Consider the following 17,133-nt stretch of genomic DNA (forward strand, 5'->3'; position numbering starts at 1 on the left):
TGAGTGTGTTAAAGCTCTCCTAAAGCATACCGAACCACCATGCCCATGCCAGAGAAGTACTCGAACACTCCCAAAGTGTGTCGTACCGTACTGTGCCAAAGTGGATCTCCCACCTTTAATGGGCCTGAATGGGAGACTGCCAGCAGAAGTTAAATTTGAAATTTCTCATGTATCTTTTTGACATTAACACCTCTTGGAAACTGAAACTTCCGATTTGATGAGTGTGACAATCCTCGCTTTACATGATGCTTCATGTCACTTGTCGAAACTGCAACACAATAGTTGGATCCCATCAAACCTCTGCTGTACCATTACTCTCATATGACCGATGTTCTGTCTTCATAAAAACTTAACTGTCAAAACTGTGTGGGATCTTTAAAAAAGCTACCACAAAGGGGGTGCTAAGAAGCAAAGCGGAAACTGGTATTCCAGATTTCACTGTTCTCAGCGTCTCCTTACTCATATTTCTTTATGTGATCTATTCTCCCATAAAACCAATCATTCACAGATAAACTAATCTATCTCTTGAACTCTTCTTTTTTTTCCTTCTTCATTGCTATTCATGGAAGACCAATGGTCCTCTTGACACCAGGCTGGCTGTGTCTTCATGTACCTCGACGCTGCACCTTGAGATAAACTTATTCTAGAAATTAAAACCTATCATAGGATTTTGTTGTTGTTGCAGCACTTTGAAAGCTCAACCTCTTATTCATCATGCAGAAGAAAAAATTCTTCAGCGCTGCCTTATGATAGCTGTAATTTCCTGATATTTGAAATGGAAGCCATGGAAACAGTGTTACTGTGAATCTCCAGGCATTCACCTTTTTATTTCCCTGCTCCTTCCCTTTCCCTCCCCAATCAGTCAATCTCCTTGGACTGCTGAAATGGAGACAACACCCAGATAGACTCCACACCATCTTGGAAAAACTGACCAGTGTCAATGGTCAAGACATTGTCAGGGTAAGGCACATCCATCCCACATTATTCTGGTCATTTGTCCCGGGAAGGAAAAATTAGCAAATTCTTTGAGCCAGTTGCCCGGTACACGTGCTTAAATCTACTGAGTGAAAGTACAATGACATTAATCCATGCAAGCTTTCATTATTTTTTTTTTTCAAAGTGCTTGTTGAAGAAAACTGATATAGATTTACTTTCACTTTAGGCAGATTCTTTTCACTCTTGTTAAATGATCTGACAGTGAGAAATATAAGTTTTGCTTTAATTTCTTTTTGAAAATTCGAGTGCAAAGATACTTATACTCTGAGAAGAAAATGTGGGGAATCTACCATGAACATGACAAATTAGGGTCCCTATGTGCATTGCATAACTGCATGAACCCCAAACTAAGAGTCTTCACAATTGCAATTACTGTCAGTTATAAAATGAGGCTCAAATTTGTTGTCTGAATGAATCTTTATTTTTCTCAAATCTGACATCTACTGATGAAAACTCTCTGCCTTCTGATGCAGGTTCTCCAAGACATCCTGGATGCTCTCTTCTCCATCCTAGACGAGAGGACAGAAGAGTATGGCCGCCATATATTTGAGTCTCTGGTGAGTTTCAGCAAGTCTTGTCTCAGTGTCGTCTCTGGGTGCATTCAAGCGCTCTCCTAAAGCGAACCGTACCGTACCATACCCACGTCAGAGGAGTGCTCGAACGCTCCTAAAGTGTTCTGTACCGTACTGTACTGAGCCAAAAGTGGACCACTTTCCGATGTGCTCCAAAAGCGTACCAAAAGTTCTCTGTGAAGCATGCGCGTATCATGCGCATACGTCACAATCATTCTCTTTGTTCGGGACAGCTGTAAGTAGTTCAAGCGCCAGGTGAATGACATTCTTGCTACAAAAATGTGTGACCTTTTCTAAAAATAACTCGTGAGGTACGCTTTCTCAACAGAGCTCTCGAACGCTTCAAATCTGGCGCAGTTCAGTACGGTACGCTTTGGTTCAGTTCGCTTTGGTTCGCTTTAGAGCGCTCGAACGCACCCTCTGTCCTGGACGTGGGACATCATGCCACACTACCTACATTAGTCTCTTCCATGTAAGCAAACCAAAACAATATGTAGTCATTTTGGTGTGATGACACAGGTCATCTTGGACCTGTCTCATTGGCTGATAAAGTAAAAATATGAATTAAATGTGATATGAAAATCACATTACATGGATTTTGGGGGGTTTTTTTGTCTCTGCTGAGAAGCTGGTGCTCTTGTTCTGTAGATTGGCTTCAAATTGAGGAGAGAAGTAACAGTCAAAGAGGAAAGGACTTTTTTGACACACTTAACAACTTTTTGAAGTAATGAGAAGTTTTCATTGGTCTGTCATTGCTGATTGGTATTCCATGCAGTGTATAAACATGACTGGAATTTGTAGAATAGTAATAGCAATTATGCCATGTTGTTTTTGATTTTTTTTCTCTCTCTCTCTTTCCCGTCCCTGCAGGTACATATCATCAGTGTTCTGGGAGAGAAGAGGTTTAAGTCTTTCACTACCGTCCTGGACTCGTACATAGAGAAACATTTTGTCAGCACACTAGCACACCAGTGAGTATGGGATTGCTATGTTATCTCTTTAGAATCGTTACCCAAACATCTTATTCAAACTGCCTGCAGTTTGTACTTATTACTTTACTTTAACATTTAAGAGCAGTCATACAAACATACATAGGTCGGGTTGAATGATATGAGGATATTCTACCCACCCCCACCCCCACCCCCCAAAAAAAAGAAAGAAAAAAAAAAAGATTGGCTTTCTCTTTCTATTTTCATGATCAGGTGTACATCACGTCACTTCTGGGGCCCATTTTATCAAAAGATAAAATCGATTTTAAATTTCCTTACCACACAGGCTGCCATAGACTTACAGTTGAAATCAACTATATAATCAATTTTAACTCTTCATAAAACAGGGCCCTGGTATTGCTGGAGTAAAAACAAAAAGCTAGCCTGTACAGTACATGTATACATGTATATGTCTGCACAGCTCCGGTGTGAATCGGTGTGAATGCTGTGTGTGAACAAGCAGAATATCATGTATGAATCTGTGTGGTGATACAGTGATACACTCAACATATTTGTTGCTGCATGCCGATACTTAGACCATATGAAATGTGTGGGTTATTGTTTCTATCTCTCTTATAATATGACAACCCATGTGTTTTTCCCCCAGGTTCTTGGTTCATTACATGATGCAGTACATCGAGAAGGCTCTGACGTACAAGCCAGAACATGTATCCAACATGCTGGAGGGACTCCAGTACCTCTTCAAGTTCATCTTCCGCTCCCACATCCTCTACAAGTTGTGAGTAGTGTCTTAGCCTTTGCTCACAACAGGTCTCTCCATTATGACAAGGCTCTTGCAGCAGGGCATTTTTAGTGTCAAAAGGGTGCTGTAAGGAGGGCTTTTCAGTGTGAAAAGGGTCTTGCAGCAAGGCTTTCAGTGTGAAAGTGGTCTTAGATATAGCAGGTTTTTTTTTTCTTTGTAAGTGTGAAAAGGGTGTTGTTGCAGGGCTTGTTAGTGTGAAATGGTCTTAAACAATGTAAGCAGGGCTTTTCAGTGTGAAAAGGGTCTTGTAGCAGGGCTTTCAGTGTGAAAATGGTCTTGTATGGTTTTTCAATGTGAAAAAGGATCTTGTAGTTTGGTTTTTCAGTGTGAAAAGGGTTTCATAGCAGGATTTTGCAGTGTGAAAGAGAATTCTGTATGACAATGATAACTCTTAACACAGTCAAACCTGATAGAGAGACAGGTACTTATGCTATGCATATTGTGTCAACTGGACCACTATGGGTAGTATTTCTTGCACAAACAAACAAATTTTTACATCCTCAAATCCTTCTGTCCCTTGCTCTTTACTCTGTTCCTGTGTCATTTTCTCCATGCGTCTTGTTTTGTCCATTTGAACAAGTGGATTTACTTGTCACTGAAAATGTATGTAAGATATATGTAAGGTTTGCCTCTTGTAGTTAAATAGGGCATTTAAATGGCTAGACAATCAAAGGGACTCAGTGATGTAAGTATATCCTAAATTTATTTTGTAGCAAGGTCTTTTTGGAAGTTGTAAGCTCAATTACCATCAAATTATGGTACCAATGCCTGGAGGTAACAGTTTTAATGTAACTTGGCATCATAGGGCCACTGGTGACATTCACGATGGCGACATGCAAGACGCGATTCGAAACCTCTTTCAGTCAATCAACTCTCTCATGCAGAAGGACAACGAAAGGCTGGAAGGTTATCAGGTAATTCCTCCTTGTTGCCAAATTGTTTTATTCATGCAGAGCGATGATGTTGATGATGATGTTTATGATGATGTTAATGATGGTAATGATGGTGGTGATGATGGTGTTGATGTTGATGATAATGGTGGTGATGATGATGATAATGATGTTGGTGTTGATGATGTTTATAATATTGATGGTGTTGATGATGATGATGATGATGATGACGATGTTGATGATGATGTTGATGATGATGGTGATGATAATGGTGATGAGGATGAGGAGGAGGAGGAGGCGAGATGTTTATAATGATATCAATAATGATTTTTTAGTTGTATTTATGATATGGATGATTATCCATGCTTGCCTTTTATACAATTCCATCCCAGTGGGGTGCTAGATCTTCTTTAGCTAGATGATCGCCATCTTTATGAAATAAAATTCATGCTAGAGATACCGATATAATTCAGGCAGTACTAATGACTGTGAGTCTCCACCATGTCACACCTACAGCTTGTAGTTCTGCGCAAATTCAGCACCATCTGCAACGAGCTAATGGCCATGGCCATGTACACAGCACCGGAGGTCAGTCAGTTCACAGCTGACCTGCTGGACTGCATCCCTCTTCAGCCCAAGAAGACCAGTGTCCTCCAGAGCAAGCTGGAGTGTATCAAGGAAGCCATCAACAGCTCCCTCTTTCAGTCACCAAGTGAGTTCAGACTCAATAGTTGTATTCTATAGAAGTATCGTTAAGAGATACTACATGTATACTCTTAGATCTTTCAAAGAGACACATGTAAATATCTGGATTTTTGCAACTCTTCTTTCACCTGTGAAAGTAGAGTTTATGGTTTTTCTCTAGATTCCAGGCTAAATGTGTATTGAACTAATCCATTACATGAAATTGTTATTCAAAAATTAGTGACAAGAAACATATTTTAAGGTCTTCAGCATTGACTTTAGTATATTACCACGATTTCTGAAGCTTATTCTTTACAGAGTCCCTCATTAAGAATGTTCTGTTAATGATGATAAAGAGTCAGTGTTTGGGAAAACTGCAAGATCAAAAAGAGAAAATTGTGTGATTTGAATATCAGCATGACATGCCTAGCTTGGTAGTCTGAGTGAAATATGAGGAGATAAATAGACATCCAGTAGAGGGTCATATTTGGGTGGTTGATGAGTCCTTCTTGCCTTGTCCCCAGTGGCGAGACAAGTCCTCCTCCAGCCCTGTCTGACCCAGCTGCAGCATCACATCCGCCACGACCTCCTGCCGGAGTTCTGCATCGCCATTGTGGAGGACATTCTCACCACCCTACACACCCTCTACCAGGTGAGATGCACAAGGATGATGAAGAAAGAAGAAGAAGGAGAAATATAGAAAGGAATAAGTTTAAGATGAAGAAACAGGAGACAGTGATGATAAAAGGGGAAAAAAAAGAACAGTATGAATATGGTGCTAACAATAGCGCATATAATTAATATTATTATTATTTCTATTATTATTCATTTTGGTATAGAATTGCAACATAAAATATATACATGAATAAAATGTAGGGGTGTGACACATGGGCCACCACTCACAAAAGTAAAATTCTTTACTATTACCCGAGGGCTCGAGCCCTCATGTGTCACTCCCTACTACATAATAAAGATGTTCATACTAACAAAACTGATGTATCAAAGTTGTCAATAAAGTAAAAATTAGAAATCATTTAGATACAACAATCATGACAGTTATAATGACAAAGTACATATTCTAATTCTGATCATAGTGTTATGATAATGATGAAAGTGATGGTAGTCGTGCTGTTATTGATGACGTTGATTATAGTGAAATTTATGATGACAATGATGTTACATTACAGGATTGTGTCAGGTGCGAATACTTGTGTTCTTATCTGATGTCATGTAAGTGCTGTACTTGTTGGTACACACAACAAAAACAGTGTTATTGATTTTTGTTATTTGCTCTATTTGACGACTAAATCGTGGTGATCTGTGTTGCCATCTTCATAAGTGTTACAAGAAAGATTACCATTCTAATAGTTTTTCTTCTTGCTTTGCCTTTGACTACCAGACGGAGCAGGTTGAGAAAGAGATAGGTCTGGTCATGAGGTATCTCTTCAGAGATATCCTGTGTATGGTGCCTGCCTCTGATTCTAGGACAGAGCTGCATGTGAGTACCACCATTCCTTGTCTAATCCACATTCTCAGCTTTTGAGGAATTTCAGATACCCTGCTTTTTTTTGTCTTTATACCTCTGTCAAGGAGGTTATGTATTTGCTGGTGATGGTTTGTTTGTTCGTTTGTTTGTTTATTTGTCTGTCTGTCCCCCCCCCCCCCCCCTCAAAAAAAAAAAAAATACTGAAAAAGTTGATTGGTGAATTTGGATGAAATTGTTGGGAATTGTCATTGATGATGATGTAAGGAACAGATGTTGAAATTTTGGTAGAAATTCCGAATCACTGTGTGGATCCTCTGGGTGGAAATGAGCTACTTGGAGGAGGTCTGCACTCCAAATGTATCTTTATTTTCTTTGATAGTCATATTCAAGTACATGCTTGTCCACCATTGGTGTGGTCAGTATCATGACCTGTAAAATGTAGTGGAAGGAAACATTATTTGTGGGCACCATATCTGCCCAGGGGCTATTCTAAAGACTATTAGATATTTGCCATTCGCATTCTTCTTCTTTTTTTTAAATGTGATCAGTATGTGGTGGGTTTTCATTGGGGTTTGTTTTGTATGCTTGTGTGTATGTGTTTATTTGTTCATAAAATTTTGTCTCGGGAAGTGTTGGTGATATCATTTTAGATATTAGATTATCATGGCATGTATAAGAATCATTTTGTCTTACATTTTTATCATGTTCACTAAATCCTAACTTTCATAACTGTTTCATTCCATTGTGATATTAATGAATTGTTCATTTAACTTTTCCATTGGACAACTTAGAGCAGGAGCCAGTTTGAAGAATAGTTAATTTTTGTGTAGAAAATAGTAATTGCTAGCTCATATTAAACCAGACCGTAATGAAGTTGCTCATGTGAAACATACACACAGTAATAATGAATGCAAGAATGCTTGCATTGCAGAAAACTACAAAACATGGTGACTCTGAGTGCTTTTAAGTAACAATCACATTTTTTGCTTTGCCTAATTGTTTGCTTTGTAGAAGAATCGTAGACGGCTCAGAGTAAGTAAAACTTTGAATTATGATATCACAGTTTAGAAAAACTATGCGTTGTACTCTTGCAAAGAATCATGCTGAGAAGTTGGAACGTATACACCGACTGCCCTACCTCTACCATCTTCTTCTCTCTTTTTTTTTTACACTTTGACAGATATCACATGTTGGAACCATTTTAAAAAAAAAAAAGAAGGAAAAATCCAGTTGATCCCAAATAGTTGAACTTTGACAATCATGTCTACAACATATTCACCCGATCAATAAATACAGTGTCATGAAAGGATGCTGTGCCCCTTTTTCTTTGGGAAATTTATGTGATGTGAATGACTTGCAGTGCTTCGTAAATGAAAAAAAAAAATCATGGAACTGAATGCTGGTAGTTAACTTTGTTACCTTGTCCGCCTGAGTGTGCTTTGTAATTGTGATTGTGCTTCTAATGGACCGAACTATTGCTGTTGATCCAATAACATTACGTTCCAGGCAAACAAAAAGCTTCTGAAACTGATGGTTTGATTTAAACAATGCTTACAGGACAATTTTTGATAAGACAAAGAGCATTGGTAGTTTTTTTCATCAGCTGTGTCCGTGAAATGCAGAGCTAAACGATTGCCTTAGATTCCATCCATTTATACCTCTTTGACCCTTTGGACATGCCCTTATTGGCCCGAATTCACGAAGGTGGTACAAATGAAACCGTGGTTTAAACCATGGACAAAAACCATGGAGCGCCAAGTGTCGCATGGAATATTTCGTTACGAAATCAGTCATTTTGTCGATGAAATGATCATTTCGTAATGAAATGACAACATTTTGTAACTAAAGGAACATTTCGTCCACGAAATGATAATTTCATTAATGAAACGGTAATTTTGTCTTCGAAATGACCAATTTCGTAACGAAATATTCCCTGCGACACTTGGCGCTCCATGGTTTTTGTTCATGGTTTAAACCATGGTTTCATTTGTACCACCGTCGTGAATTCAGGCCATTGTGTCTACACACAGCACACGCTTTTGACTGATTCCGACATGTGATCTCTTGAAGAAAAGTTAACTACTGTGAAAGGAAATGATATATATTCTACGCATGAAGAAAGACCTCTGACAAAGTTGGTTTGCCTAGTTTTGCCTGCATTTATTGTGATTTTTTAACACCTATTTTAACCCGCTGAGGACGGTTTGATTTTGCTACAACACGCATTTCCCATAGACGCTTGCCCGAGTATACTCGGGACTCGTCCTCAACGGGTTAATTGAAAAAAGACAAAAGTGTACTAGCGTACCAAATACTTCATTTCTCATTATTTTATCAGTTTGAATTGAGTAGAACCAAGATTGTTATCCCCCCTCCTCATTTGTTTTTGGAACTTTTAGCACTACAACCTGTTACTTTTTTTTTTAAATGTTGATATTTGGATAGTACAAATAGCAAACAAACATTGATATCTTTCATAAAATACGCTTGATCTGTAGATGTATGAAATGCATATTCAATTCTGAGACATGATAAGATATTATACTCCATTACTTTGGGCTTCTGAAGATCAAAAGTGTCTTTGCAAAGCTTCCTCTTTTCATACAAGAATGACGCGGTCTGTAAAAACATAGAAGAGGAAAAACAAAACAAAAACAATGAAAAGACCATTATCAGAGCTACTGCTCTTCAGTCAAAACATAATGCCATGATATCATTTCAATGAAAAAAAAAGCATGTGTCAAGAGTTTTAACAAAAGCAGTGATTGACTTCATAACCCCGTGCATTTTATGCATCGTCTGTTTTTAACTGCATGTCATGGTTTGAAACTGTTGCATGTTCTGAGAGGTGTATGCTTTCTGTCTGCAAGAACTCAATTTTCTGGGTACATGTGATGTACAATTGTAGAATTAAGGTTAGATAGATTTTTTGTCACCCGTCATAAGCAATGGTCATTATGAAGTGTAAAAAAAAGGAAAATGAGATAAATAAAACCCTTCTTTGCTGTGCCGTTTATTGAAGAAAAAATTGGTTGAATACATTTATATTATTCATTGAAGCATCATTCATAGTCCCATATTCAAAAAACTTCAGGTACATAAAATCACATTCTGGCCATTGCTTGTGTCAATACCTTGTATCAGCACTGTGTGGGTATGTTTATACATTATTTAGACAGTTCAGTTTAGTACAAAAATTCAGTTGTGTAGTTCATTGCCAAGTTGAAGTAGTTAGTATTTGTCCTTGTTTTTTGGTAGAATGAAATAAAAAAAATACTTATTCATATATATATATATTTTTCATTAGTTCTTACATGTCATTTTGCATAAAAATGCTTCATTATAAAAACTACATATATCTGAAGCCTGAATATAATTAGATACTTAGAAATGTGCCATATATGAAACAAATATTCAGAATTGATACTTTATTCAATTTGACACTATTTTGCACTGATCGACTCCTTTCTAATACTTGTTCATGCAACTTTCAATTATGATAGCTCCTGATTCTATGGAATATATCACACAAATTCAACACCTGAAGAGTTTTTGATGCATTAAAGCTTAGTCTGGTGGTGATGGATGTGGTACACAAGACATAGTGTTAGTGCTTTCATCACAGTTATTCCTGATCGTAGAGGATTCATATGGTTTATGCTGCATCTAAGGCATATGGTATTGACATACATTTTACATTTGTATTATACATATTTACATATTTCTCCATTTATCATTTTCACAAAATTAGTTCATATCCTTGTTTGTTTCCCTCAAACTTTCCTTGCACTAGCACCAAAATTGGTTACTTCTTATTCAAAACAGTGAAGAGAGTGTGAATGATGTATTGCAATTGTTTAATGCTATTTGATTTTACTAGCAAAGTAATAATATCAACTTCAAAATGTTTCATATACATATCATCTTCAATGACCAGCAATAGAAAATGTCTGCAAAAAAGACATCGCTTGATTACTGTGAAGCAAGAAATTTTCCCGACATTAAATTTAAAAAAATTAGAGTTGGCGACCTTTCTGGTGGCATGAAATTTTCACGAATTGCCACTGGCATACAATGTATTGTATACAAGAACTTTTGCGTTCATTTTAATTTCACAAAATTAGCAAAATTAGAATGCATGCGAACTTTTCTGGTTTTACAAAATTTCAATGCTAGAATGATTGAGTGCAAACACTACTTTCACATTCTAACTTCATTTTTTTAAAGAGGGAAATTAGATGGAGACTTGTGAATGAGCCGACTAAAAACAAAAGCCAATCATTTCGGCCCATTTGCAGATTCTATGCCAATGAGATGGACATCTCTATTTAAAGAAGACATTTGGCTACAAGTGATACTTTTCCACTGAAATATCAGCTAGGAATATCTAGAGGTACTGTAATTTGGTTGACTTGGTAGAAGGGAATTGACAATAATTTGCACCAAAGTTCATGATGAGTGAGGGTCAAAGGTCAGGGTCAAAGGCCTTTACACTTTTGTCATCTCTGTGTAAATGAAAGGCCATGCTTGCAGAGATATGCAGTGTTCAAATGAGAAGGCAGAGGTGTCCAAGTCTGTTGCGTATAGCAATCGTTTCCCTCTTCTTCAAACTGACCTCTGACCTCTGACCCCTAAATGTTTTGCTCTGGCTCCAGACTCGCTGCATCACGTGCCTGATGGAGATGCTGCGTCTGATGCAGGAGCACCACTTCGCCATGCTCATCGACAACTTCTCCAACTCCAACCAGCGGTACGAGTTCCTGCGGGGCATCTTGATGCTCTTCCAGGAATGCGTCACCATGGATATCTACCCCAAGGACTGGGCTGCCATGAGGATGGTCACTAACAGGTGGGCGTGGCCGGTCTTAACATGACCCTCTTGAGGAATTTTTAACCTCACTCCTGCACACAAGATGATGTGAAGATGATGGCTAATAATCTGTGCATTGGCATGTAGATTTGAGGTTTATATTATTGTAGAAGCATGAAGTATGTTTCTAACATATGGTTTTTTTATTCTTCACAAGAATAAGACAATGTAGATTTACCCCAGAAATAGGTCAAATAAGTCAAGGCCATGTCCTTGACTTTCACCAGGATGACCATTGCATTAGTAGTCTTTCTAACTCTTCCTCAGCCAAGTGATTTTTTCCCTTTCTGAAGATCAAAATTTTTGTTATTGACGTTTGCTCTATTATTGCAGATGACTTTTGAGTTTCTGCTTTTTGAATTATTATAAAGTTATGTCATATCAGAGCTGACTTCCTGCATGTATTCAGATGCATGTATCAAGTTTTGTCGTCATTGTAATTATGATCTGCGAGTCTGCCTTGTCATGGTCAGTATTAAGTTTTCCTATGTAAGAAGTGACTCTAGATGGCTTGGATAGCAATGTTGATGCCAATAAAACTGACATCTGCAAGGTGTAGCTTGTGAAAGTCTATCATCCACAATATCCATATCAACCCTTTCAGGTTTATCAAAACAACAATGTCATTAAAATAACGTACAAGTTATGAATGGTGATGACTGAGATCTTAGTGAGAGTTACCTTTGTGCATCATGGATATTATCAACTTCATCTCATTCTACTTACTATCCATTCAACATTTGCCATTCTGACGCCAGAATGGCAAATATTGAATGGATAGGTAAATGAAGCTCACTCGTAGATAAAATGTTTGATACCGAGCATACATTCCTTTTGCTTCTACAGGGTAATCCAAGCTGCAATCAAGAGATTGTGTGCAGACCTCAACCACGAAGACACAATAAGAGTGAGTGCCCTATCCAATATCGTTTACTCCCTCTCCAGGTCATGGGGCAGTCAGTGTACGTATGTAGCACTGAAAGCCCTTCAAGTCCTGGCAGAATTTTGCTGCAGAGCTTATCATCTTGTCATTAAATTGGCAACTCTGAATGTCACTGCATATCAAATATTGGAGAAAGATTGGCTGGAACTGGTTGAATTCATCAGGCTGGCACAAATCAGAAAGAAATAAGAAAAAATTTTCAACTTGAATGAGAAGAAAATATGTAAATCTTTTGAAATGTGTGATTGAAAGAATCAGCTGTAAATGGAGCAATTAAAGAGTTTTTGAAAATTCTGCAACCAAAAATTCATATATATCAACAACAAATGACTCGGACGTGAGTTGTTTTTTTTTTTTTCAATACTTTAGCGTATATAACACTATGAATGAATTGTAAAATTTATAGTAAAAGAAATACAGGATGAAAAACACAATGTGTTTCAGGGCCTTGATGGGTCAGTGCAGCCAGAACTATGTTATCAGTGGTAGTTACTTGAGGATCATTCCTTCACAGTAACATGCCCCAAAATACCTGACTTCAATGGGTACAACACTTTTTCCTATTCAAATTAATGCAGAGTGTGTGTTTTTTTGCATTGCAAAAAAAAAAAAGAAAAAAAAAAGAGCAAAACAGACTTTTGCCCCATGAATGCTCCTGCAGATTGTGCACATAGTGTTACTGGATGGGTATGAGATTTTTGAAATGTACAATTATTATGTATAGTAAAAGCATGCAAGTATCAATTTGTGCTGGTATATTTGACTTGTTTTCTCGTTGACACCACACAGCAGAAGTTTTGTCGGTTGTAGACTTTAGTGATGCCAGTTATCCTTTTCATTTTCTTTAAACACCACCACAGATATCTAGAAATTATGAATGACCACAAGCAATAATTCATCATTATTTTCACTTTAACACCACCATACCCTGAGTGTCTGGAGATAAGCTTGAAATGCTAACATACTCCCATACTAAAATACATCATTGTCATTTGTGTTCTGTGTGATGCTGTTGCAGCTGAGATCCCAGTACTTTGAGTTGGCGGTGTACTTCATCACCCAGCCTGCCTTGCAGCTGGAGTCCTTCACCCAGGCCAAGCAGGAGAGACTCAAGGAGAAGTTTGGTGACATGCGGCTTGAGATGATGAAGGAAATGATCCAGAAGTGGGACAGTCTTGGTGAGTCTATAGAGGGAGCCGTTTGCACAAAACAGACTTATTGTACCTAGCACTCCCATGTTCTTTTTGATGCTAGAAATGTCTTATGCTGCTTTGGATGCCAACCATCTATTGCATATATCCACGTTTCTCAACTGTGTTTAACCCACGGCCCACTTTGTTTCCTGTGAGGTTTTTTAAGGCCCATTTCCATGTGTAGATCGACTACAAATTTGTACTATTTTATTTTGGGAAAAATATTGCGGCCCACCAGTAGGCTGCACCCCACTGGTTGAGAAGCACTGACTTTTACTTAGCTGTGATATGTCATGGGCAGAAAATATCTTATGGGATTGTCTTTCATTTTTTTCACGCTTGTTAGTTATATGATATTAAAATAAGGCATGACCTTGTTTTTGTAATCTTCCAGTCTCTATCGACCTTGCAATCTCTCTGAGACACAGAAATTGCAGCTGCCTACTATAAAGTAGATTTGTTCAATACAATTGTATTTTGGTGAGCCGACTGTACAGGACATAAACTACAGCTCTTTCTCTATAATAGAAATCAGCTCTCAACAGATGACTGAAACATGGCTATTAAGGAGCTAATGACAAAATGCATCACTATCCATTCTGCCGTGATGCTAGTGACAGTCACACCAGGGCCTATTTCAGTACAACTGATATCTAGCATGATGCCTCATTGCAACCAAGAATACTCAAACACAATTTTTGTTTATTCCCACCAACACCAGCTCCTGGAATTGGATTCTCATAAGCATTTCATGCCACAGTCTTGGTAGATTGCTCTGCTGTGGCCTAGTAGACAAGAGTCATGACTTCCAGTCAGAGGTCCTGATTTCAAATCCTGCCAAATGCCTACGTCTTCTAACAAGATGTTTTAACCCGCTATGTCCCTCTCGACCCAGGTGTATAAATGGGAACCTAGCAATGCTTGGGTAATCATAATAGCAGGTCCCTTTAGAAGAGTAAGGGCAGCACTGAAGAGGCTACCCTGGATAAAGAAGACCATATTCAGTCAAACCTGTCCATAGTGGTCACCCAGGGGAGATGAAAAAAGTGGCAGGTGATGCTATAGACAGGGTCGTTTATATCGCTTTTCTCTTGGAGGAAATCATTTTTAGTGGCCGTTTACAGCAGGTGGCCACTATAGACAGGTTGCCACTTAGGAAGGCTTGACTGTATTAAAAGTTTGCACTATAACATCAAGGATTAGTGTACAGATTGTGTGTTTACCCATTTCTTTGTCTCCAGGCACTGCTAAGGTGCAGTTCAGCAACTTGACGAGACCCTTCCTTGAGGTGACCCTCATTCCCCACGAGGCGATACGACGGGCAAGCCTTCCCCTCATCTTTGACATCATGTGCTGTGAGATGCAGGAGAAGGGTACCATCTTGCAGGTCAGTGGCGGTCGTTCACTCTCTGCCTCCAGAGGGTCACAACGTTAGACCACCTACCAAAATCATTTAGCAACTTTATGTGGACACCAGCTGATAGAGAACAACTTTCAACTGCTTTTGTGGAATTACGAAATGCATCTGCAAGTTAGATGGAGGGGATTGAACGAGGAAAGCAGAAGACTTTTACAAAATATGCCTACAGAGTAGACCAGGAAGTAGATGACATTACCACTCTACCCTACCTATGGAGTCGTGGGTCATGGGTAATGGGTCATACTTTCCAATGCATTCGCCTCAACTTTGAGCATAGCACAGCTCCATAATGATGTAAAGATGAGAGACAGTCACTCTCTTCATTTTCTGTGTATTATTACAAGTGTCAGTACACATATCTTTTTGTCAAAATCTTGTTCAATTCATACAGGCTCGATATGTTCTAAATATCATGATGATTCTTGCCTCCTGTGTTGAAAAATAAATTGATAATTCAGATTACCATGAACTTTGACAGCACCAGTCTTGTTTCCCTGATGTAAATACGTCAACCACACAACTTGTGTAGGCCCAATGTGGTAAAGTTTCTTCACCAGAGCTAAGCAGTGTAGTCAGATGTTGCTTGGTTTATAAGAGGTTATTCAGGAGCAATCCACATCTTTTGCAGCTTTACGTATACTGCCTGCAAAGATGTGTTAGCAATAGTCTATTGAATACAGACCTTGGAATTGGAAGTGCACAGAGATGAGGCCTGTGGGACTGATTGGAAAAACATCCTTTGTGATGGAGAATGCAGTAAAGGATATCACACACATCGGGGGAGTGACAACTGACAATCAAAGTGGCTAGTCATTGGGGCTTGAGAAATGAGTGTGTTGTGTGATGTGTGGCAAGACCGGTGAAAATTTCTAGGCAGTAGTCATGTTTAATCACAAGTTCGAATGATGATTTGTTGCTTTCATTGATTGTGTCAGATATCAGCCATCGTTCACGTTTTCTCCCCTGCTTTTTTTTTAAATCCCTGTAGCTGGAGGATGACTTGATCGACAAGCTGGATGATGTGGTGTGCGGGCAGAAGAAGGGAGATGAAGACTACACAGAGATCTTCAGTGAAATGTGAGGCAATTTGCTTTTAATAATTTGGGAGGATGCACTGTAGGTTAATGGGTGGTTAGATGCTGTTATGCATTCCCTTTTACACCAGTGGTTACACAATAATGACAATATAGCTCTCTTAGACCCACTAATTTCATGAGTGGAGGGGGTATGTTCCTGTTTGATTTTTATGTCATTACAGAATATGTTCATGATCACTGCCCCACCCCCTGAACATTGTTAATGCCTGCAGTTAGCTATCAATCAGATTGATGTAGCTGTGACATCTTTTTTGAGGTGCTTGCAGAGAATTGTTTTCGCTGTGGATTTATTATATCTTGATTATTTTATAATGTAATTGATATTACAGACCAAAACCTGAAGTTGGCAGTACCTCAACATTCAAATTACTTTGAGATTTGTTGGGCATTTTCTTCACCCAAATTGTATTTTTTTTTTTTTTGTTGAAATACCTCTTTTTTGTTTGTATGATTGTATGTTTTTGACAAGAAGCTGACAGTGTTTCTTGTGTTAGCCCTCTAGAACCACTTCCTCAAACTTCAGGTGACATGTGTACAGGTAGAATTACAGCCTCATCTTATTATTCTCCTTGCTTTGGTCATTGAAGGACAAGTCCATCTTCGTATACATGTGGATTGAGTGAATGCAACAATATTAGTAGAACACATCAGTGAAAGTTTGGGGAAAATCTGACAATCCATTCCAAAGTTATGAAATCTTAAAGTATCTGCACAGTCATTGCTGGATGAGAAGAATACTACAGTGCATGGTGTCACATGCGTACAACGATATAAGGAAAATAAAAGGAGAAATTCACAAAACTTTACTTTTTGAATGAAGTGCAAATTTCTTTGACTTGTTACTGACGTATGTTAGGGTAATATTATTCGCCCTGCCTTCTGAAAGAGAGAAGTCAAATGTTCTTTTGTTATGCAAGAAAAGTGAAAATATGTTGAATTTTCTTTATTCTTTCTTTATATCGTTGTACACATGTGACATCACAAGCTATAGTAGTCTTCTCATCCAGCCGTGGCTGAGCAGAAACTTAAAAAATTTCTAACTTTTGAACGGACTGTCCGATTTTCCCCAAACTTTCACTAGTGTGTTCTAATAATATTGCTGCATTCACTCAGCCCACATGTCTATGAAGGTGACCTTGTCCTTTAACTCACTAATGCTTCCCTTTTCACACTCTCTTCTTCTTTCCATTTCTCTGCCCATCCCAACCTTCTGCCCATCCCAACCTTCTG

General features: G+C 38.4%; 1 protein-coding gene across 1 annotated transcript in view; it reads left to right on the top strand.

The window, feature by feature from the left end:
- LOC139717154 (dedicator of cytokinesis protein 3-like) overlaps nucleotides 1-17,133 on the top strand; it is a 115,739-nt gene that overhangs the window by 53,864 nt on the left and 44,742 nt on the right. The window contains exons 19-32 of the mRNA XM_071628654.1: nucleotides 863-960; nucleotides 1,470-1,553; nucleotides 2,439-2,539; nucleotides 3,165-3,296; nucleotides 4,126-4,234; nucleotides 4,727-4,922; nucleotides 5,419-5,546; nucleotides 6,294-6,392; nucleotides 7,392-7,412; nucleotides 11,036-11,229; nucleotides 12,097-12,157; nucleotides 13,212-13,371; nucleotides 14,628-14,773; nucleotides 15,795-15,883. Coding sequence (XP_071484755.1) covers nucleotides 863-960; nucleotides 1,470-1,553; nucleotides 2,439-2,539; nucleotides 3,165-3,296; nucleotides 4,126-4,234; nucleotides 4,727-4,922; nucleotides 5,419-5,546; nucleotides 6,294-6,392; nucleotides 7,392-7,412; nucleotides 11,036-11,229; nucleotides 12,097-12,157; nucleotides 13,212-13,371; nucleotides 14,628-14,773; nucleotides 15,795-15,883 — 1,618 coding nt within the window. The remainder of the gene's footprint in view (nucleotides 1-862; nucleotides 961-1,469; nucleotides 1,554-2,438; nucleotides 2,540-3,164; nucleotides 3,297-4,125; nucleotides 4,235-4,726; nucleotides 4,923-5,418; nucleotides 5,547-6,293; nucleotides 6,393-7,391; nucleotides 7,413-11,035; nucleotides 11,230-12,096; nucleotides 12,158-13,211; nucleotides 13,372-14,627; nucleotides 14,774-15,794; nucleotides 15,884-17,133) is intronic.

The sequence above is a fragment of the Diadema antillarum genome, unplaced genomic scaffold (assembly GCF_040938485.1).
Source record: "Diadema antillarum isolate AM-2024a unplaced genomic scaffold, OU_Dant_1.0 scf00000072, whole genome shotgun sequence".
Classification (NCBI taxonomy): domain Eukaryota; kingdom Metazoa; phylum Echinodermata; class Echinoidea; order Diadematoida; family Diadematidae; genus Diadema; species Diadema antillarum.